The 16,462-nt window shown below is 38.3% G+C and overlaps 1 protein-coding gene across 1 annotated transcript in view; it reads left to right on the forward strand.

Annotated features, from left to right (window-relative positions):
- The window catches only part of LOC121857204, a 37,721-nt gene extending 21,427 nt beyond the window's left edge, over positions 1 to 16,294 (forward strand). Inside the window, exons 2-10 of the mRNA XM_042353151.1 lie at positions 5,319 to 5,501; positions 6,077 to 6,255; positions 7,542 to 7,650; positions 8,319 to 8,449; positions 9,095 to 9,208; positions 9,359 to 9,631; positions 9,819 to 9,926; positions 11,191 to 12,523; positions 13,031 to 16,294. Coding sequence (XP_042209085.1) covers positions 5,319 to 5,501; positions 6,077 to 6,255; positions 7,542 to 7,650; positions 8,319 to 8,449; positions 9,095 to 9,208; positions 9,359 to 9,631; positions 9,819 to 9,926; positions 11,191 to 12,523; positions 13,031 to 13,203 — 2,603 coding nt within the window. The 3' untranslated portion in view covers positions 13,204 to 16,294. The remainder of the gene's footprint in view (positions 1 to 5,318; positions 5,502 to 6,076; positions 6,256 to 7,541; positions 7,651 to 8,318; positions 8,450 to 9,094; positions 9,209 to 9,358; positions 9,632 to 9,818; positions 9,927 to 11,190; positions 12,524 to 13,030) is intronic.
- Positions 16,295 to 16,462: the final 168 nt, after the last annotated feature.

The raw sequence follows: 16,462 nt of genomic DNA on the forward strand, positions 1-16,462 counted from the left end.
GGTGGCCGCCCCCTCCTACACGTCCTGGGTCCATGCTCACAAAAATCCGTACGATGACCTCGGTAACTGAAGATGTTATAATGCGCGTAGCTGTTTGACTTAGCTCACAAACACGCCTTAAAATACACCTAAATAAAAACGATTCCGCCTTAACTTTAGACTAATTAACTTGATACCAGTTAGGAGACAAAATTGATTATCGAGATTACAGGCAACCTCGTGTTCAAGTTAGGTACGGGTGAGGTAAATGACAATCGATATCACAAGTAGGTCACTGGAGAAATTGAGAATGATATTTTTGCTTTTTGTGTAAGTTAGGCAAGAAACGAGAGGTGAACTTACAAGCGGCCTCTGTTGGAGAAATTGAAAAGGAAATTCTCTTTAGTTTGATTTTTTTTTTCTGGTATAAGTTAAGTAAGAGTGAGGTAAGTGAATATGTTGTACTGCCTCTGTTGGTGTTGGTGAGAGGGCAGCCTAGTGAACCGGGACTAGGTCAGAATTACTTTGTGTCATTGGAAAGATTTATTTGTGCTGGGTCGTGTCAGCTTTCCAGGCTCTTAAGGCAGGGAATGTAACTGTAAAAAAAAGAGCGTTACTTTGTGGGAAAAATAAAAGACGATCTTTGTTATGTCACCAGGCAGATAAACGTGCAAGTTAAGTCTGTTAGCCACGCACATGCACTAAAGACACACACACAGGGGGGAGTATTTGGACTTTCCGCATACGGTTGTGAGTTGTTGAGGTTATAGATGACGTTTAGTTGTGGTGATTGTGGTTGCGTGGGTATGTGAAGGATTGTAGGGAGTTTTGGCGGTTGTGTGGTTGTGCAGATTGGTGTGTTTTTATGTGAGAGGTTGTGTGTTGTGGAATTAGTGTGGTTGTGATATACAAGTTGATGCTACATGTTTCAGAAATATAGAAGGTTGTGTTAGTTGTGTGTGGTGGGGTGTGAGGGTTAGGTGTGGTAGAGTTGTGTGGGGGAGTGTGGTTATGTGCATGGTAGAGTGTTGTGGTTATCAAGTTAGTGTGGTAGAGAATTAGGTGTGGACTGGAAGGAGAAAATCGCCCTCCTTGACACGAGAAGCAGAAGTGGGAGTTGGTCAAGGTGTGTGAGAGAACAACAGCAGTAATGACCCCAAGTATTACCACACTTTCTTAAGGGAAACTCGGCTGTGTGGTCCAGCTTTCAGGAATGACCGTGATGCCGTTTCTGCTGGGCTGTTTTTCCACGAGTTTTGGGAGAATTGGATGTCGCTCCGTTTTGTTCGGCCCCGATTTTCTCAAAGTTTGTCAGAGGTGGATATTGCTTTGTGTGTGTGTGTGTGTGTGTGTGTGTTTTCCTTAATTTCGATAGCTGTGGATGTTGCATCGTCTAATTTTACTTAAATATTTTTTCGTCTGGCTGAAATAGTTGTCGTTTTCCCCCTGAATGTGAATATGTATGTTTGTAAAGTATGCAGTTATACAGTGCATCATAAATATAGACAATGAAGGTTTACGGGCCGTGGAAGTTTTCTGTGTACCGAGACAGTACAGGTAAACAACAATGGTAAACAGTAATGCAACTTGACCAAGGATACCCGACTAAGCTGACAGATGCTTATTTCCCGGAGGGTCCTTTGCTTAGGCATACGCTTAGTCTCTAATCAGTGATAGTATGTCTTCAGGAATACAGGGGCGGATCCAGGAATATCAAAAAGGGGGTCCAAGAAGTTTTGAGTGGGGGAACATGGGGAGCCCAGCCAGCTGGGGGTTTTGAAATCTAACCAATATCATGGGCATTTTGAGGCCATACTGAAGCCATGTGCACTTGATATTAGGAGATATTCTGAGGTCAATAGTATTTACTTTTTACTCGACAAAAGCGCCTAAGTACAATACTGTATAAAAAGAAAAATAATTGGAATTTTCTGATGAAAAGAGGGGTCCGGAGCCCCCAGGACCCCTCCCTGCATCCGCCCTTGGAGTATTAGTGAAAGTTGATATGACAATTCAACAAGCATTACATTGCGCTTGGTCTGTCCGGGGCTGGCGGATCACTACCTCGGTACAGTACTACATTCTGTGGTTTAATGATACAGAAACTCGCTCTCTTGCTGTTGCTTCACTTCAAGAGACAAGTATTATGTTCCGAGTGTTTTCCAGTTGTCATTTTATCGAGTGAGACCTATGTTACCAGCGATGGGTGTGATAATCTTACAGCGGCGTGTTTTATTGTGATTTCGTCCGGTTGGAAATGACCCGGCGGTGGTGTGTTGGGGAGGTAGCGACCCGGGAAGTGTGTGATGAGTCATAGCCAGGGAGGGAGGAAGGGTGTTCTGTGTTGGTGTGTATACGACCGCTACACACCTCTCTCTCTCTCCTTTTTGTTTATCTCCCTCCTGCCCTCCCTCTTTCTATTTCACTCCCTCCTATCACTATTGCCTTCTTTCCTCCCTCCTACGTTCTCTCCCTTCTCGTACGTTGAACTCCCTTTAGGCTGACCTCTATTCCGCCCAACCTCCCCTCTCCCTTATTTTCCTCCTTCTCCCTCTTCTCTTCCTCCTCTTAGCACTCCCTCCTACTCATAAATTACCCCCTTCATCTCCTCCCATCCCACCTACCATCTTCTCAGGTCTTAATTTATTATCTTTAAATCTTCATCTCCAAAATGTTCGCATTGTGTTGTTTACGTTGTCTCATCAACAATGAAAGTTATATTAATTTTCGGTATAATTATGTACATTTCGTTAATTAGAACTTTTAGTGCTAAGTTTCACCACATATTTTTGTACTTCATATCACTTATTATTAACTAATTAACTTTCTACGTATTTTTTTTAGTTTCTATTATTTTTTTTAAGTTTAATGCTTGTGGTTTATCAACACTAAAAATGCACACGATTTTCATTAACGGGTTCCTTGGTTATTTACCAGTGGTGCTGGGAAGTGAGTGTTGGGTTGACTAACTCACTATGTAAGCCAGCTTCAGGGAGGCAGTATGAAGATTTGTGTTTTATAACAGTGTGACAGATGATGATAATGACGCGTGTGTATAAAAGTGTGTAGAGTGGCAGGTTGTCAGGGGGAAGGGAAGTAACTGCGTGGTTGATTGTGGGAACTGTGGTCGGGGTGGATGAGTGTTGACCGGACAAAATCTCTCCAAAACAACATAATCAGGTGGACAAAATCCCAGCAGCTCAGGATAAGCCACACAAACCCTGATTGAAAACTATAGATCACGTTAAGGAGGAATTTGTGGTATAAACTGGAGTGTCCAGGACGTGGCAGCCTTGATCGTGTAGCGAGAACGTTGTAGCCCAGTAATAGTCTGTCCCGGATATCCAAGTCAAGGAAATTTAGCTAAAAACTTTGGGTGTTTTAATTTAGTGAATGTTTACTGGCAAAGTGTGTTCTTATTACTAGTGATCTTTTACGTGTGTTCAGGTGTGTATTTTGCGTTCAGTGTTGACCTGTAAGTGTTGATTAACCAGGTAGTCGAGTTCATTGATCACTCTTTACTCGAGCGTTGAACTTAAACCACTACACACCCCACTCATAAGGTGTGCTCTTCTTAGTTTGGATGAATTACGTTCACTACACCATACGGAAATGTTGTAGCGGATACACGTAATTCTAAATAGATATACAGTATGAAAATAATATGTGTTTATACAGTATATATCCTTTGCCAAATTATTGAGAATAGGTTTATTGTCATATATTATCCTTCATGTGTATATTAGCTTTGTTTTGTGTGAGAATCAGAGGTTGTTTGGCAAGAAAGAAAGAGAGAGAGAGAGAGAGGGGGGGTGTAATAATCATATGACATTACCTACAGGGAACGGTTCAAGGTGGTATCAACTTTCACATGAGAACTTGTGTCCTCACTTACCGGGAGCCACAGGAGGGGTAATTGACCTGTCACCTAGACCCACACCCACTTTAGGCTCCTTAGCAACCATTCCAGTTAACAGTTAATCGGTATCTTGTTGCTGAGGAAACCGTGGCGTCACATTAACAAATTCACTACTGTATTTTCTGCTTAAACTTCGATGTTTTTTTTTAAGTTAATCATCTTATTAATCATTGTAAGGAAAAAAAAAATCGGGCCTGAATTCGCTTATATGACATAACTTCAAGACGAGAACTTGTGACTTATCTGGATCTGGCTGTACCTGGTGAAAACAAGCCTAATGGAGCGTGGTGTTGGCAGCTGCTGGAGTCATACTGGTGTAAATTAACCTTTATAAACAAACACTCGACATAACGCAGTGCACCATTAAAATAAAGCTTTGGTCTGACATAATATAGTGAATATAATGATAAGTGATAACAATATTTACATTTTCGACTACAATACGTGATAGAAAGTGATCATAATGTTAGGATTGTTTGGATTAGAATGTGATTGGATAGTCGGATATGGTAAGATATGTTAGTATTGTTGGAAAAAATGGAAATAAAAACATATCCCTCCCCCCACCTCCCCCACCACCTATCCGGTCCTCCTCGATAAAATAGTAAGATACATCATTAACGACACAGTATGATTAAAAACACGAGACGAGTTAATTGTGTGTAATTATCCATATAATTAAAAATTTGAAATATTTAAAACTCGTGTGTAATTATGGTAATGGTGTGAGAACTTTAACGTATGTCAGTTGTCCCAGTGACGGAGTTCTGTTGATTTTCTTGAACCCATTAGTGATGTTTGAGAACCCATTAATGCCTTGTTAAAGAACCCAATAACGGCTTGTTACAGTGCCCATTAATGGCTTATTAAAGTACCCATTAATGCCTTGTTAGAGAACCCATTAATAAAATAGATGTCTCCACAGTACCAAAATCCGTAACCGCTTCAAACATAAGATACAAAGTTAAAAAAAAAATCCAATGTGGTCCTTAAACACGTTATCATCATATAGGAAGGTAATCAATAATCTGAAGTTTAAATTATTGTAAATGGCTGATGAAAAAAGCCAATGAAGGCAAGAGAGTTGATAAGGCCAGAGGAACACGGTGGTGAAACACTATACTGGTCGAATCTTGTGGGGTTTGCCATCATGCGGGTGGCTGGGGACTGTTTTTTCCTGTGTGATATGTTTTAGATTAATAATGTTACTTTTTATGAGGGAGAGAGATGGACAGGGGAGCGGGAGACACGGGGAGAATAGAGAAGAAGAAAGAGTGTGTGAGAGAATGAAAAGGCTAAAACATGGTAGAGAAAGAGGACGATAGAGCAAGAAAGAAACAACGCAGAATATGACAGAGAGATAGATATATCTGATACAGCATGAAAAATAACACTAATCGTCTTCCTGTGTTATGTTCAGGCGTACACTACTTCCTGAGTGAGGCGCTGCCGGGGGAACCTCTGAGCGGGAAGCTGGAATGTCTACGTAGGGGACTGGTGCTGCAGTTGGAGGCCCTGGCGCTGTCCTACCCCACCCTCAGAATCAGGGCCCGCTCCTCCACCTCCCTCCCCTACCTTGCCATGGACCAGGCCAACGTACAAGGTAAGGACTGCTTATTCTCGTGTTGTAGATACTGTATAATGACATCGTAGAAAACTGTGCGACTGTTATTACCAGTTAGGGAAGGACCTCTGGAAAAAGACTCACTCAGAAGTAAAGAAACAAGTATGTGTGTAGGCTTCCATCTCTTCTAACTATCCGAGTAAAGTCCATGATTGTAGCAAAGGGATAAGTGTGTGTGTGTGTTTCGGAAACTATCTCCACCAACCTCCTTAACGTAGAAAACTATCTGTGTCAAGTCTCCACTTCTTATCAACTGTCCTAGGAATAAAACTATTAATTTCTGCTGCCCATTCTTATAACCCGAGTTCCTTCCCTGGTGTCATTATGTGAGTTCCTTCCCTGGTGTCATTATGTGAGTTCCTTCCCTGGTGTCATTATGTGAGTTCCTTCCCTGGTGTCATTATGGGAGTTCCTTCCCTGGTGTCATTACTGAGTTCCTTCCCTGGTGTCATTATGTGAGTTCCTTCCCTGGTGTCATTATGGGAGTTCCTTCCCTGGTGTCATTACTGAGTTCCTTCCCTGGTGTCATTACTGAGTTCCTTCCCGTGTTACAGGAGGTCACCCACCGAGTGAGAGCCTCAGTAGCGGCAGCAGTGGAGGTTCCAACAGCTACAGTAACAGTTCCAGTGGGGACGGCCTGGTGATGGGGCCAGGCAGGGGCGGCTGTGACACCCTCGACCGACCACAGTTCCTACCTCAGGATGAAGAGTACGAAGACTTCCAGGACAACAGAGTGAGTGTCCTCGTGTTTGTAATTTAATTCTCTGTGTACAAAAATAAAAACCTACTGAACTGATCATTAAAACCCAGGAAACAAAACAAAATGTAATCCATGCAACATCTGTCTTTCCATACATGAATATTAAAATGACTCCTTCTTCTAGTGGTAATTTTTCTGCCATTATCGTTAATTTATTATGATTCCCTCACGTGAGAAGGAAAAAAAAGGAGTAAGTGTTAATTTTGCTGTGGTGGGCGACCCTTGAGGGCAGTATGAGCAGTGAACAGGTGCAAGAAGTGATGAGCAGTAGGATGACAGGCGTGTAAAGTGATCCTTGCTGTGAGTGTCAGGTGATAGTGGTAAGGCACATGAGGTATTGTGGTGAATGAAGCCAGTCAAGGTTGTACCATTAGAAAGAGAGAGCTGTACCATTATTGAGAAGGTTACCATTGGGGCTAAGGCTGTACCATTAGAGACAAGGTTATGCCATTAGAGAGGGCTATACCATTATTGAGAAGGCTACCATTGGGGCTAAGGCTGTACCATTGGAGAGAAGGTTATCGCCTGTATTATGAAACAACATCTTCCTTTGAAGAGGGTCGTCGTGTTTCAACCCAAGTTTTAAACTAAATGAGTCCTGAGGGACACCGCAGTACAGTGCTTAACAGGGTGGTGTGGCGGTAAGATTAACTAATTCCAATATCATTAATTAATTTTATTGGAATTAGTTAATTTTACCGCCACACCACCCTGTTAAGCACTGTACTGCGGTGTCCCTCAGGACTCATTTAGTTTAAAACTTGGGTTGAAACACGACGACCCTCTTCAAGGGAAGATGTTGTTTGATATACGGGCATAAGCCACTGGAGATAAGATTGTGCCATTTGAGAGGGCTATACCATTGGAGATGAGGCTGTATCATAGGGGATAATACTGTACCATTGGAGACAAGGTAGCCATTAATGAATACAGCAGGAATAATTATAATTCTGTTAGGTATTTGTTTTCCATCTTCATAAATTTTTAAGACACTGACTAATATAAGGTAATTACTGTACCTGTATCTTAGAACAAAAGATCTGGATGTAGAGCCAGGGCAGGTGATTTATTTACAGGTGTGACTTCAATATTGTAGAACTTAAGAGAGTAACAATACTATTATGCGAGATAACTTCCTTCACATAACCTATTTTACTTTGTACATTTAAACAAGGATGAGCAAGAGTTACCGGGTAGTCATTAGCTGGTATGGATTAACCCAAACTTTGAAAACCTTAACTCCATACTTGGCTTTCCAGAGAGACAGTGGAATGGTAGAGGAGAGGACAGGAGGCCGGGATGATGTGGAGGAGACTGAGGATGTCTATATGAAATCTGTTGACGTAATGTCCTTTAGTAATATCATCGGTGAGTTTGATGTATATTGACTTTTTCTCAACATATACTGAAGGTTGAGTTTTGTTTATAGGTGTAAACTAAATGAAAGATGATAGAATTAATATAATACTATACTGTATTTAGAATACATACATACATACATAGACAAACTATTTTAGCAATTCCACAATTAACATATATGTAATGTACTGATACGTGCTGTAGAAGCTTTATAAAAAAGTGTAAATCTTCACAAATTTTACAAGAACTGTACTATACCGTCGAATACCTGACACACACTTCTCATTTGAGTCATCAAGGTGAAATATCTCTCCTCCAAATATATCCACCATATGTCTCACCCAACAACAATTCTGACTTAAGAATTTAGTTATTCTTAAACTGTACTTTTAGGGTTACTCAAACCTTGATCTTTGCTATTTCTTTCCTCCCACAGAAATCAGTCTTGCATCACTGACTGTTGGTGGTAAATCGATAGCAAATGCATATTTAAGTTTCTGGAAAGGGGAGCCAAGATTTAAAAAATAAATATTACTGTATTTGATTTCCATCCACTTATGTTAATTTTTGTTTTTTATTAAGCAAAGGGGGTGGATGAATACCCCCCCCCCCCCACACTATACTATATATACTACTAAACATAATAACCTTGAATATTTAATATTTTTTATTTTCAGCCACATGTGACAAACACGGAGTACTAGTGAAGAAAACCAAAGGTCTCCTGAGGAACGTGAAGAACCACTGTGTCGCTGCCAACGGAATGCTCTACCTCTACCAGAAGGAAACTGACGAGAGGCAACGCAAGGTGACTCACCCTCCATAATTATAATAAGAGTTATAATTCTATACCAGTAATACATAATGATAAGATTGATGACAGTAATACATAATATGGTAATAATGATCTGTGTAATGATCCAGTATTAAATCCTACACTGTACCCTCTGTTAGACCATAATGATACTGTAAACCAACAAGTCATAGGCTCATGTTCAAGCATTAACAGATAAGAGAGTTACTGGGTACATATTTATGTATCCTTGACGTGGAACTAAAGAAAGTCTTGTTTATCTATCTATTTTTAACTGTCAATCTGTTTACTGTATTTGTTTGTCTGTGTATTTGACCATACCTGTATTTGTTTACCTATCCACTCTCCTCCAAGAATTTTTCTCCTAGTACAGTACACCATCAAGCAGCCTTGTCTGTCTCAGTACAACTCAAACATTTAATCTCTCTTAATTTCCTTCTTACTCATAATCACCGTTAGCCTTCGTTTGTTTTTATATCATCTTATAACCTGCTGATAAAAGTACAACTTATTGAGTCGATTACAGTAGTTTATACATCTCAAATGTATTGATTATGAAAATAGTGTTGGATAGTGTAAGGAGAAGATACTGTACTGGAAAATAAGAAATGTATTCTGATGTTTTTCATGTTTATGCAGACAATTGACCTGATGGGATACTCGGCACGGGAAGCAACAGGTGAAGACATTCGAGACCAGCGTAAGAGAGATGCAGCGTTTGAGATTGTTGGCCCAGGGAAAAAGACCCACACGGTGAGAGGTCTTATGAATACCGTACTGTACTGTATTATAAACCAATGAGGAATGACCTTGATGTTACAGCACTGGATTCAGCTATTACAGTTGCATTTACACTTATTATGCCAAATTTAGACAACTTTTTATCCATACTTTTTCTTTCAGTTCATTGCACGGACAGCTCGTGATAAAATGGAATGGCTATCTGCCATAGATCGAACCATCAAGTCTGGCCGAAACCGCACACAGTCCTCTGTCAGTTCTGCATCCGAGGCAGGTGGAAATACTAACACTAATGGAATCAGACATGTAGGAAGCATTGAAATAATCTTACCACCCAAAGCTCCACCGCCAACACAGATGCTGCAAGGAAAAGAAGGTAAACCTGCAGAGGAATATTTCTTTTACCACGATGTCGCCAGTGACGCCAAAGATGAGGTAAGTTATTCAGTATTGAGAGAAATTAACACATATAGCGAGTGTAAATAACTGATAATACAGTAATAGCCGTGTAATTAGTAAGAAATTTTATCTTTTATGCAGCAGCTATTTCAAATGCTCGCCAAAAAGTGGTGTTCATGTTTTTTTCCTTTCCAAAATGATGACTTCTTCTCATGCTTCCTAGGTGTATGAAGAAGTAGATCCTGATGGGATGACTGTAGGGGACTGTGACACACTACCGCCACCACCACTGCTGCCATCACATCCAACACAACTCCCGGATTATGACCCGGTAATTTGTGGATGTCTCTCTCTAGCCTTGCTAACAGTTGGGGGGAGGGATGTACTCAGGTGACTTAGGGATTTAACATATTACAAGATACTAAGATGTGTCACTTGTGAGGATATCTACTGATGCTTAATCTGCCTCTGTATACTTTTAATGGTGATGCTTTCTGTTTAGTATTTGAATTAATCATTACTTGGTACAGTATCACTCTCTTATTACTTGTCAATACTGTACTCTTACTACTTGATATATTATTTAGGCAGCTTTCCTTAGATAAACTTGATAAGCTCTCATTCAATATTTCCCCAAACTAACATCAAATATAATAATAATAATTTCATCTTCCATGTAATTAAAGCTTCTGTAGTTTTTCATGTCTTCTTAACAGAGTAACTGTCTTTACTAACTCCAAAAGCATTATTATTAACTGGGATATCTAATAAAGAATTGATCAGGATTGGTATCCATAGATTTAAAAACACACTGACACAATTTATGATGATACTTGGATGACAGAGAGAAGGGTTTCCCCTCTGTAGACATACAGTATATTATTATATCTTTCCATTTAGATATTTATTAAAATCACCAAACAAGTTTACATTAATTCAGCAGGTTATGTAGACAGTGAAGGTAAGGTATACAGTGTATCTCATTTACAAGGCGCCATTCACCACATAAATATTATGGTTCTTAGTATGTGGTGTAGTGGCCGAGTGGATATAGCACTTGATTCATGCCCTAAACATTCTGGTTTGTACTTAGGGCAGGGACCCCCAATCAACCCAATTAGGAATGGATACATAACTTTACAGTTGGCAAAGTGAAAGCACTTTAGAACAGTGATGAGCACAGTGTCTCCTTGTATACTGAAGGCTTAGTATACAGTGTACTGTATCCACACTTCTTATAATGGACTTATAAGGCCAATAGAACCAACTTTCAGGGCTCTGTGATGTTAAAAAGTTTAAATACAGCACATCATGTGAATGCTGTCATTATTCATTAACAGACTTTTTAATATAGAAACAAAATCAGAATACGAGTAGGGTAAATGGATACTGTATATTGTAGATATTTTGACGTTTGATTCATACTTTCCACCACATTATTGGTTCACACACTTCTGTAAAGTGAAGGGCATGATAAGTGAAATAGCAACATAGATAACACTGTATAGTTATTAACACATAACATATACAGTAAGTTTGTTGAGTCCATTTACCTGTGTTTGTTCAGAAGAGATTAAATGTAACATATTTCTTAGGTATGCCCTGATGACCTGCGACCACCACTTGGGCCTCCTCTGCCCTTATCTCCCAGTTTAGGAAGACTGCCTCCTGGACGACCACCTCTTCCAAATGTTCTGCAAGAACAACTCAATAAACAGGCAGCGAGACCCCTTCCTGATGCTCCTTCTGAGACCAGTGAGGGTAGTGATGACACTATTGGTATTTATGTTGAAATTGAGGATGATATTCTTGAAATTGGCCGAGAAAACTTTATGAGAACTTTTGAACAGCAAAATGAAAAAGGTAAGACAGAAGCCACAAACTATAAAGAGTCAGATCAGGAGAAAAACTTGAATGGTGGTTCTAATGCACCAGCTCTTCCAGCAAGGGCATCTTCAAACTCTTTGGTTGGATTTCTTAGTGATGAAATACTTATGAACATATCAGATTTTAGTCCTTCACATCACTTAAACAAATATCCTTTGAGGTCATCCAACCCAAAAACTCCACCCAAATTGCCCCCGAAAGGAATTCCGATTCCTCCAGCAGCAGATGATGACTCTGAGTACAAAGTGCCCGTAATATCAAACATAGATACTGAATATCAGATTCCTTCCTCAAATCCCATTCCTACTGTTCCTGAAGAGATAGTTGCAGCTGAAACTCTACATGAAATATCTGCCCCTATACTCTCAGCTTCTCAGATGTATCAAGTTCCCCCTTCACAAACTATTGTCTCCATCAAGCCAACTAAGAAGGACAGAAGGAACTCGGTTATCGAGGAGCAGTCTAAACCACTAAGTTCATTCTTTACTGGGCAAGAGGATCCATATCCTAAGAACAACTTTAGAACTCTGACTAAACGATTTGAAAAGACAAATGATAACCAAGTAAGTGGTGAATTAAAAGATGCAAAACAATCATGTCAGGGAACATCTGTTAAAGACATGATTGCAAGGCTAAATAAAAGGAAGCCCACAGATGAAAAAGATGAACTTAAAAAAGAGGAACCACCTCACCCTGTTGCCACTACAGACAAGGTGGAGGGAGACCTTCCCAAACCTGATCCCCCTCAAGAAAATGACCCACTTTCAATAAACTCTGAACCTAAATTGCTTAAGCCAATGTTACCACCCAGACCACAGAATCTTTTAAATGGAGCCACAATAACCCAGAAAAACATTTCCTCAATTGAGGAACACCAGAGTTGTAACTCAAAGGCAGAGGATGATAATATATCTGATGATGATTATTATGAAACTCCAGATGATAATAGTTTTGACAGCAGTTCTCAGCAGGATTCTCAAGACACATCCCGGGGCAAAGACACAACTGCCCCTTGGAGAGTCATGCCAGAGACAGCGGGAGGTAAGCAAAATTAATTGTATACTGTATCTGCATGCAATGTGGCTTTTCATATTGTACAACCAAGACTATTAGTTGTCACCATCATAACACTTCATTACCTGTGCCTAAATAGATGTTCAAGTGAATGTAGTTTATGTTGTCTTAGTTACTCTTCATTAAAAAACTATAAAATAATAATAAACAATAAATTCTACCCATAGATATGGTAAATAACTTAACATAATAGGTTTCTGTAATGACATTTGGGAATGAAGAATTTTACCATTTTAGTGACCTGAATACTTGATAATCAGGTCATCAAACCACCACCACTAACCTCTAATTACTTAGGAGGAAATTTAATACAGGTACAGGTGCTGCTTTATGATGATAATCATAATTCTGAAATTGGGTTCAAACTTGAAAATAATGTCAAGCATATCACTTGTTTAATATTTTTAACACCTGTAGATGTACAAATATCTCCATCATTGGTCTATAAAGTTACCCACCTTATTTTTGTTACAGAATGGTTTGTAGCCAAGTTTGCATTTGTGCCGACCATTGACCAGGCGCTCGGCCTCAACCGTGGTGATGAGGTCTTAGTGTATGATACCTCTGGTAACTCGGGGTGGTGGAGGGGGTCAGTCAGGGGACGCTCTGGCCTCGTGCCCCGGGAGTATCTCAGGAAGAAAGAATAGTGTGCATAACTGGACTCATTTCAACATTAAACTCTGAAGAGCATGCAATTGTACACAAATAAACTTGAAGCATAAAATTCAGGCATTAGAAAAATCCACACAATTTAACCACTCCATCATCATGTATGGATAACTACTGTACAGTTAAAAAACACAGAGCTCTGTGACATTGGTGATTATATGACTGTACAGTACAGTACCTGTACTGTAGTATTTAATTATACTTTCCTTATATTTGCACAATACCTGGCCTGATTAGATGTTTCCATTCAGATGAATCAATACTGTACAGAACTGGCATTTGTCAAATTTACAGTGAACAGCTGAGCAACAAATTAACAATTTCAAATCACATTGGCATCATAAGAAGAAGTAATTTTGAAAATTATTGACATTATCAGTCCATTTTGAACATTGTTGAATGCCATGTAGTGTGTTTTCAGTCATGAATGATATTTATTCAAGCTTTCCAAAGAAAAAACAATACTCATTTATTAATTGTTGATATATGTGATAGAGTTTATTACTGATAACTGAAATATACAGTTATATAACTACTGTACATACCAGTATGTACACAATGCAGTACATACATAACTTGACACATGGTTTCTCCTTTAATCTTATTTTATAAAATATTACTGTATGTATTCAATACTGTACTGATACTATAATTGCTTTTTAAATAAAAGTAATTTTATGATCTCTTGTCTACTGTTTATTTGCTGTACAGTATATTTATCAGCTTACAGTATTTACATAACAGTATATAGTACTTTATATTCCAGTACTGTACATCTGGCTGTTGGTGGTACAGTGGTAGTGTGCTTACCTCTCACCTCTGCATCCCTCATTCGATCCAAAGCCAGATGTGAGAGTGGTGTGCAAGTTTTCTCTGGGTGTTCCATCTTCCTCCTGTAATAACACTGTACCCATGATTGGTGTACAAACTCCTTATGAACAATGGAGGTTAAATAAACCACCACCTTCCTTCCCCTATCAAAAAAGTAAATTGAAAAAGGTATACTGTACTGTATATATCAGTGTACAGTACTCAACCATTCTCAGTTTCTTAGGGTGAATCAGGATAGGTGAAAATTAGGAAATGTTACCAAGAAGTATAATTCTTTGCTGGCATGTTTAAAACTCATTCTTACTACTGTACAGGAATTTTTAATGATGTATAATTAATATACTGTACTGTACAGCGATGCTAAAATACTGTCTGTAAAGATTGTGGGTAAATATACTATTTTGTTTTCAAAATTGATATTTACTTAAAAGAATCCATACACTTTTCTTATGGTCAGAGCTAACCATCTGATATTCAGTAAAGGAAAGAGGCACTACATTTTCTTAGTTCATACACTGTCTAAATGAAAAACTTAATGACTCCTTCCAACTTATTTCATTTTAGTCCAAATGTTTTATGTAATTGGGGTACTGTATTTGAACCTTCTGGTCACTAAGTTTGACACTATTACAGTATGTCTTGCTGTCCAGTTTACTATGCAAAGAAGTAATAGTATATCTCAATTATTATTACTTAATTATTTTACTTATTAATTGAGACAAAGCACCAATTTCATTATAATGTACACAGTATAATGCTATTATTGTATTTGATATATGTATATACTGTAGGTCCATAGTGACTTTTGTCTCATATATTTAACACAGCAGTACATGCAGCACCTTCACCAGCCTCTGAAGTTACGGCATAGGTCAGGTCTAACATACACCACCGTACTGTATCCCTTGTGGAAAAAAGGGAACCTTATTTAAAGTAATGAAACCTGATTTTTCTTATAATTCATTATATTTACATTATTTAAAAGTATTTTTTGTACTGTACATATAATTTTCACATTAAAAACAAATTCACCAGGCTTTAATATACCATTTCACCACTTGTCCGTCTACTCCACTTACCATTCAAGTGGTTGGTCTGTTCTTTGTTGTGATCTTTACTGTCCAGTGTTAGTACTGGAGGAAACCTGTGATGCTTGGTAGTGTCATGCTGGATAACACCCTTCTCATGTGTGTCTCAGCCAGGACTTGGACCCATGACACAGTTGTGAGAGATATGCATGTTACCACTCTACTGTACCATCATATTAGACTCGTATTCCCCCAAGGGAGAATAAAGAGTTCAGTACCTTCCAATCCCAGGTGAATTTTGTTTTAAAAAATATAAAATAATGTAAATACAGTATCATGAATTAATCTATTAAAATGTGAGAAAAAATCAAGTCTAGAATATGTTTCCTTTATTTCCACAAGGGTTTCAAGGTTTGGCAAAGGATTGCTGTAAAGACCTGATCCTTGGCACATATTGATATATTATAGTTTGCAAGTGTTTGAGTTGTTTGTAGGTAAATGCTGCATTTTGATGAGGGGTCCACAACTGACTCTGCTGTCTTGTGAATTAAGTATTGTAGATATAGATGTGAAATTCTAGTGGTAATGATGGTTGTCCTTGATGATATAACCCAAGAAGATAAAGATGTGGGGAGTTTGATGATAAAAGGACATAAAGATGTTATTTAGTTAGTCTGGTGACTAATTTTTTATATGTTTTTTAATAAACTACAAATTTAGTGCAGATTATTAATTCACTTGTACTCTCAGACCACACGAGACTAAGGTACAATAGGTAATATTGTACATGAAAAGGGATATTGTACTGTGTAACATATCTATCATCTTATTAATAAACTGCTAGCTTCAAGTTACACAAGTCTTGTGTCCAGAAAATAAATAAAATGTATATATAGGATTGACTCACATTTTGAGAAAGTGAATTTTAGAATGTATTGTACTGTACTGTACAGGTACTTGATTGTGTAGTACAGTACAAGCCACATAACAAATTAAGTATAGTGTAAAGTATGTAATGTAAATACTGTTTTAAGTAGTTTTTATTGTTATGCATTATTGTCAACATTGTTAAACATCTTACTAGTCTGTAATGCCAAATAAGAGTACATCTTGTACCAGTTATTGCAATAAATATTTTTTGTACTGTAATTACACTATGCCAAATATACACTAAATGCTACCATGAAATAAATATTATTATAATAAAATATTTATATCTTTTTTTGTCACATTGATTATGTGATATTATCGTGTGATATAATTTCTTAGGAAGCTCTTAAAGATATGTTGATTCCCTGTTAGTCATCTGTAGATCATCTTTATGCACTACTGCCTGGGAAGATATTGGAATCATAATGAGTTATCTAATGGTAGACCC

Source organism: Homarus americanus, unplaced genomic scaffold, assembly GCF_018991925.1.
Source record: "Homarus americanus isolate GMGI-L3 unplaced genomic scaffold, GMGI_Hamer_2.0 scaffold20465, whole genome shotgun sequence".
Taxonomy (NCBI): Eukaryota; Metazoa; Arthropoda; class Malacostraca; order Decapoda; family Nephropidae; genus Homarus; species Homarus americanus.